The sequence below is a fragment of the Zophobas morio genome, unplaced genomic scaffold (genome assembly GCF_036711695.1).
Source record: "Zophobas morio isolate AGI-343-1 ecotype UQ-CSIRO unplaced genomic scaffold, CSIRO_AGI_Zmor_V1 ptg000014l, whole genome shotgun sequence".
Classification (NCBI taxonomy): Eukaryota; Metazoa; Arthropoda; class Insecta; order Coleoptera; family Tenebrionidae; genus Zophobas; species Zophobas morio.
Genome location: NW_026972119.1, coordinates 10374309 through 10381575, shown reverse-complemented (window position 1 = coordinate 10381575; position 7267 = coordinate 10374309). Strand labels below are relative to the sequence as shown.

The 7267-nt window shown below is 31.7% G+C and overlaps 1 protein-coding gene across 3 annotated transcripts; it reads right to left on the bottom strand.

The window, feature by feature from the left end:
• Window positions 1–3920: 3920 nt before the first annotated feature.
• Window positions 3921–5413, bottom strand: LOC135129275 (uncharacterized). Of its 3 annotated transcripts, none has more exons than XM_064056435.1 (5): window positions 5124–5413; window positions 4655–5048; window positions 4549–4595; window positions 4270–4482; window positions 3921–4191 (listed from the first exon to the last, which is right to left on the bottom strand). In XM_064056435.1, the coding sequence occupies exons 4-5, from the start codon at window positions 4370–4372 to the stop codon at window positions 3992–3994; spliced, it is 303 nt and encodes a 100-aa protein (XP_063912505.1). In that variant the 5' UTR covers window positions 4373–4482; window positions 4549–4595; window positions 4655–5048; window positions 5124–5413; the 3' UTR covers window positions 3921–3991. The 3 variants fall into 2 exon arrangements, 1 of the variants encoding a protein (XP_063912505.1); XR_010280543.1 differs by having other exon boundaries at window positions 4655–5413.
• Between the last annotated feature and the right edge of the window lie 1854 nt (window positions 5414–7267).

Here is a 7267-nt window from a genome sequence, read left to right as displayed (position 1 = left end):
GCAAATTTTATTTAACTGCAAGAAACAACTGAGATTTTACACAAATTTCATAAACCATAACATACTCAGCTCTAATTATTATTATTCTATATTTCAAACGGTTTAAAAAAACCCAAAACTATCGCACATATGACTGTAAAATTTTATTTTTAGTTTAGAATTATTAACTAACTTCTCCCCAAACTTTGTCTGTTTACCCCCAATAAAAAAGTGATGACTTCAGGTTAGCATTTTGTAAATTCTGTTTCAGCGGTAAAATATAATATTCCTGTTATATATGTACCTGAAAGAACACATAATTTAGGCGGCAACACATTTGAAATATTAATTTTAAAAGATTTATTAGAAAATAAATAAAAATGTGTAATCAGTTGTTTTACTGGCCAAACTTTAAAAAAATATCTGCTTTTTTTATCGATTATCTTGATACATTTCGAAAGAATTGGAAACAGTCTATATTTAGATAACTTTATCTTCCATATAAGTGTTTAGATATATCTGTATCTCAATAATTTTAAAAGTATCTGTCCCCAACATTGGCCGCAAATATTGCACAAACCTTTTTGTGAACTAATTGTGACTAAAAATCACGGTTAACTCATAAATCATAATTATAGGAATACATTGTTTTATAAAATTTAAATAATGTTGAATGTAGAACATTTTGAGGTGACGTCGTCAAAATGTTGGGGGCGAAGATTAGACAAAATCTGATTAGCGTTTTCCTATCTATACGATATTCATAATATGCATTTAAAATTAGACAAAAATGGGTCAAGTTGTTTCCGAGATTATCTGTCTAAAATAAATTGAGACAGACGGTAGAATGGCAAAACACAGACAGACAGACCAGCGGAAATGGGAGACGTATTGTTTCGTATAATATTTCGTAGGGTTCATGAAACCTACAGAAAACATGAAAAAAGCTATTCGTCAAATTGACAATATTACATTTTTCCCTAGCTTACGACTGGGAATAAAAATAACAAAGAACAAACGAAATAACAAAAACAAAATTAATATTAAATAACTACGTCACTGTCTGAACTAAAGGACCTCACCTCAAACTTCAAAAAGGTAATTTCCAAATCAGACTTAGACAGAAATTCCTACCAAATAAAGTTTTTGATCTTTAGAACTCAGTACTGGATCATTTAGTTTTTATTATCATCACCATTTAAAATTAATTATGATTATTATCACCATACCGAACAACTTTATACTGCCATTTTTATTATAATTATGGGATCATAACAGGTTTGACCCCTGCCCAAACGCATTTAATTAATTAATATTATTAAATAATACTGTTTTGCAAATTTTTTAAATGGGTATTGGTCATATTTTGCAAAAAATTGTTACTCACCTTAGTAGGTTACTGTTCAATGTGATTATAAACCTTTCGTTTGCAGTAAACTTCGTTATACTCATATTTTGATAAATAGAATATTTTGTTTCATTAAGTTGCTAGATTTTTTCTTAAATTTAGTTCATTTTAACAGTTCTTCTAGACGAAAGAAATACATGAAAACATTTATAAAAATATGTTCATTCACTAGTATTTAAAATAAATGTATTTTAATGAACATAAATGTAATGTAAGTTTATCAAACCGACTTTCAAAAGCAAGCTTCGTCAAAAACAAAATTTTCAATGTATTAAAATACAAGTTGTTTTATTTTTAATACAATGATAACAGATGAATCGAAGCACTCTGTACGAACTAAAAATTATTAGATAAGCGTTTCATCTTCTACAAGACAAATAAAAAGCATAATATAAAATTATAGACTTTCCTGTTTTAAATTGCAGAATAGTGAATTGTTAATCATTAGTAAGTTTCTAAATGAAAATGCAGTTATTTTAAGGAGTATTAATTATAATATTCTAGAAATATAGAAGAGATTCCATTTAGAAATACGTAATTTTGATGTGTAACCCAGACATCCACTGCGCTGGAAAATATTTTTGAATTATATACCCGAATGGGTTCTGTCAGGATGTATAAAAAAAATTCGCTGTTGAATAGATCTAAATATTAACGTGTAACGAGAACACTGAGGTTTAGCGAAGATAATAGGACAATATTTAAACATGAAACCGAAATGTTGTCAACTCCACCTGTTAAAACTGAATATGTAAATAAATATAAAATATAAACTTTCTTAAACCAGTGTCTGTTTAAGGAAGACACTGGCTTCAAGGTATTAAAAAGTTGCCTTCAAAGTGGGACATTAATAATATTAACAGAAAATGACCAAACCAAAGTAATTTTAAAATTTATTTATTATGTGACGAATTTGCTACCGAAAAAGGTGTGATGTTTTTAAAATTTGAGAGGGAATATTTGCTCTGTGAGTTTTGTGTTGTCACTACGTAAATAAATTAAATTATATATTATGCTTGATTAAATCGTTGTTTATGTACCAAGGGCATAATGAAGATGTATACATTAAAGGCCAATAACGTTAACAAAATCGAGGGTCTCTGGCCCGATTTATGCCCGTGGGGCATACAAACTTTTACTTTTTACGGGAAAATAAAAAAACATTAATTGTTTTGAATTGGAAGATGGAAAATTCAGTAAATCTTATTAGCGAGACAGTTATGATGAGTTCCTTCCAAGAATTGATAAGTTATTTAATTTATAAAATAATTATTTTAATGTGTTCGTCATTTGTAGTCACAAAAATATTCATCCAGTTTCTTATGGTCAAAATACTCGCTGGTCAAGGCAACTTTAATAGCAAGCGACAACACAGACATTTCTAAAAACTCAAAAGGTTATGTGGCAAAAAATCCCTAGTTTTGACTGGCGAACAAGTCATGCAATCTCTAAAAGATGCCCCGAACGACAGATATTTACTTCATAAAGTAAATTAAGTTATTTTTTGATGATTATAAGTACTTAAATACGAATGTTTTGTGCATTAAAGGTAGTTTTTGTGATGGATCTCTTTGGAAGTTTAAGGAGAGATAAGATGGTTAAGTTCATTGTAGACGATATTCAAGATAAAGGGAAAAACGGGTGAAACTAAGGCCCGGTTTTACAATGCAAGCTTAAGCGAGGTTCAAAGATAAGCCTTGGTTCAACTGCAGTTGTCCGTTTTACAATACATGGTTCAATGTTAAACCGCGCTCAAACGAAGGCTCAGCTGAGCGCTGATGTCAGGGTGGTTTAAGCTTCGCTCAACTGTCCATAACCTCAAATGTCTGTGCTTTATCGTTTTGGTGGTGTGACAGCATTATAATTGAAGATGGAAAATTTATTAGGAGTATTAACTGACGATGAAGACGTTTTAGAAATGATAAACATATTAGAACCGGCACGTATGCGACGACCAAAAGTTTTTCAGTTGAGAGAAAATCACTTTGAAAAGTGAAATGCTGGGGAATTTTTGAAACGATTTCGTTTTTCCAAGGCTGGCGTACGGTTTATTTTGCAACAAATACAGGAGCAAATTACATCGCGAACAGAAAGAAATCATGCAGTATCACTGGAGCAAATGCTACTTGTGACTTCACGTTTCCTTGCCACTGGATCTTTTCTGCAAGTTGCTGGTGACTTTATAGGGATTAGTAAAGCAACAGCTTCTCAAATAATTAATGTTTTGGGGTGTGGAAAAGACGCTTTCCAGCATTGGCTTTTGGAATTCGTTTAAAAATGTGTAAATTAGAGGCAGTGGTTGTGGCAACAGCAGTTTTACACAACATTGCAATTATTTTAAATGAAGAAGAACCGCCAGTGGACGCAGAAGAAGAAGCAGCAGTGAATTTTGTGAACGATGTTCTAATTGAAAACATTGGAGAATATAGTGGCAATTATAATCAGAACAATTTTGTACGGAACCAGTTCATCAGAGAATATTTTACTCATTTGCTTTTTTTGATTTCGTTTTTAGTTGCAGTAAATAATAAAATGTAATGTAATTATTTATTTAAGTTTTATTATTTAAAATATTAAATTTTTGGGCAATTAATATTTCAATCTTCATTTGGTGTTCTGCTTTATTACTTCTAATTCAAGTGCAGCTTTGTCTCTCATAATTTGCATTTCTAGTTCATGTTTCTCTTTCATGGCTTTTAATTTAAACTCTTGCTCCTTTTGGATGTATTCCTTTCGACTTAGTTCGACAAGTTCTTTGGCAGCGGCACATTGCTCTAAATTATCACTTGTCTGGTTTCCTTTACCTATACAAACAATACATTAATAAAGTTTTAAGACAAGTGTCAAACATTTTTTAATATAAATATATATACATATAATACCTCTACGATATGGCGTGAGTGCTGAAAATTTGTTTTGCTTCAAGATTTTGGGGGAGTATTTAGCCCAATTCCCAGTTTGACCATTTTCTACAAAAATAACCATATTTGATTATTATTAATGTTTACCACTTTCTTTATTGGGACCACTTATTTTATCCATAACAGGCACTTCTCTCGAAATTGCTCCGGTTTGATCTTTTGGCATAAAACAATCTGAAATAAAGAAAAAATAGTAAAAAATTTCTGAATAAAGTGTATGTAAGGATAAAAAGTATTTACCATCATTTTCGTCATCAGACAGATTATACCGCTGTTACTTTGGAATGCTGAAAAGCATCAACATTTTAATTTTACAATACATATTATTCATAAAAATACTTATTACAGGTTGTTTCGGAATCGCCATCAAATTCGCTGCTATGCCCCATTGGTTTGGCCCCGAGAATTTCTTTTACAGCCACATCAACATCGGTGGCCTCAATACTTTGTTGTGACCCTCTCCCAGTACCACCGACATAGGCTTTCTCGTCAGCAAATTTTTTCGTTGTCCTCTTCTTAATGTTGTCGTACTTTTTGTTCAAAACTTTGTGATCCCGGAAGGTCTGGCCAGATAAAGAATTGAACTCTACTTCAATTTTCTTCCAACACTGATTTTTTTTTTTTTGATTTGCATCAGTGTTGGACAATTTACACTCCAGAATATTTCTATACTTGCTTACTAAAGATAGGAGCAAGTTTTCTTCGGATTTTGTAAAATTCGGAGCACGTGTATTACTCATCTGAAACGAAATGTTAAAAACCATCATAATCATCTACTATTAACGAGCAAATGTTACATATACACATATACGTACCCCAGTAACGCAAAAAACTAATTACTTTGCAGAATTTGTCACAAATAATTTATAATAATGTGACATGATGACATAGATGACAACAACAACACACTTCCAACGTGCTCCCAACGTGGTCTCAACTGTCAGATTCTCGGGTGCGCGCTACCAACCTAAGGAAATTTGTGGTTCAGCTGAACCGGACGATAGCGGTGTTTGTAAAACGGACGCATGAATTGAACCTCAGTTCAGTTGAACTCAAGTTCAGTTGAACTCGTGTTGAACCGGACATTTGTAAAACCGGGCCTAAAAGATTTACTATTGTTGAAAAAAAAAGAAATTGGGCTTTAGAAATAGTTCGAAAATATGCTGCATTAAAACCAAAGTCAATATCAGAGCATAGACATTTCGTAACAATCAGTGTACCAGACAACCAGTTTACAAAAACACGTTAGGTAGTGTACCAATGACTATTGCAAAATTTTTGAATTTAGAAAATGCTAAAAGATATACGGGTCATTGCTTCCGACGCACCTCTGCAATATTGTTGATGAAGGCAGCTACTTTATTGGAACCTTAAAATTACACGGACAAGGTAACAAAATCTTAGGCCTCCTCCAAAGCAGAGGACAAGAATAACCGAAAAGACTTATGCATACAACAAACAGGTGAGAGAATCAAATACACATGACTCTGGATTTTTACATAATAATTTATTAGGTACCAGCAGAATGGTGGTAGACGCAAAGACAATTGCAACAAGAACCCGCGAAGAGTTTAAGTTTACCTGAAAATTTTGGCATAAATAGCAAGTTTGAAAATTGTAATTTATATTTCCATAATTAAACAAATTGCCAAAAAAAATGTAGTTAAATAAAAAATAAATTTTTAAATTTTTGTTTAATTCGATTTATCAAAGGGGAAAATGTGAGGGCATAATAATTCGTTGTCTGCTCATTATGCCCCGGGTATAACAGGCCGCTTTACGTCCATCAAATCATGGATATAAAACAAACATTAAGACGAGTGAAAAATAAATTAAATTACCCATTGGTACATCTGCATCACATTTGTGTGAAAAGTGTCAGTTAATTTTGATGTTAGAATATGCTGAAGTATGTTTTAATATTCGGACTAAAATGCCGCCTGAGGTGATAAACGTATTGCAAACCTTTTCCATTGTTTTTGTTTTGTTAACGCAAATTGGTTTGTAGAAGAATTTTTGGCAGAAATTTCAGTTATAAAAAAGATCTAACAGTTTATTTCAAATATATTAGTAACAAAATAACAAAGTCAAAAGCTCCGCCACGCAGGAAAGTCATGAGTCGACATGAATATTTTTTTTGTGGTGTTTGTTAAAAAATTGTCGTGATTTCACGAAAGAATGTGAAAAACTGTAATATATTCTCAGGATTACAACTGATTTTTGAAATAATTCGTAAAGTAAGAGTTCTTTGAGACCAGGGGTGCGATTTTGTTTCTCGATCGAAGTGATAAATTATCACTTGCGATAAATGTCATTACGTAGCTTTTAAATGCAAAAGTTTACATTTATTCTTTGCGTATAAGCTTATTAAATGCTCAAACGTTTACAATTACCTTAATTTTAAGAACTCATAACTCAGAATTACGATTTTGAACTTCTATTTTGACATTAATTTCGAGGTTATGTATCCAAAATTTATCACTTTACTCAGAGCTATCGAGCAAGTATCACTCCATGAAGACGTGATTTCGTGACAGAATCGAGAAATGTGACAGAAATGTAGCCTCTCAACCAATCAGCAAACGAGATTTTATCGCTATCGAGTTTTTTTCGATCGCACCCCAGACCTATTTTAAAATGATAAATATAATTCAAACAGAAGATAATATTTTTGGTGCTTTATGAAAGCTTCAAAGAATTGTAAAATTTTATGATTTGCAATACTGAGATGACATAATTTTTCGAACACAATGAAATGAAATTTTGGAATAATACAAAAAAAATCATAGTTAAATGGTTCCATTACATTGCGATACATGAAAGGGAATAATTCTTAGATTTCTGACATATATTTTAAGCTCGTAATACAAAAGCTCTCTCCTGTTTATTTCTGCACAATCAGATTTTTGTTCTGAATGCAGGTGACAAGTTATTCCAAGGAATGTATAGGTTTTTTAAG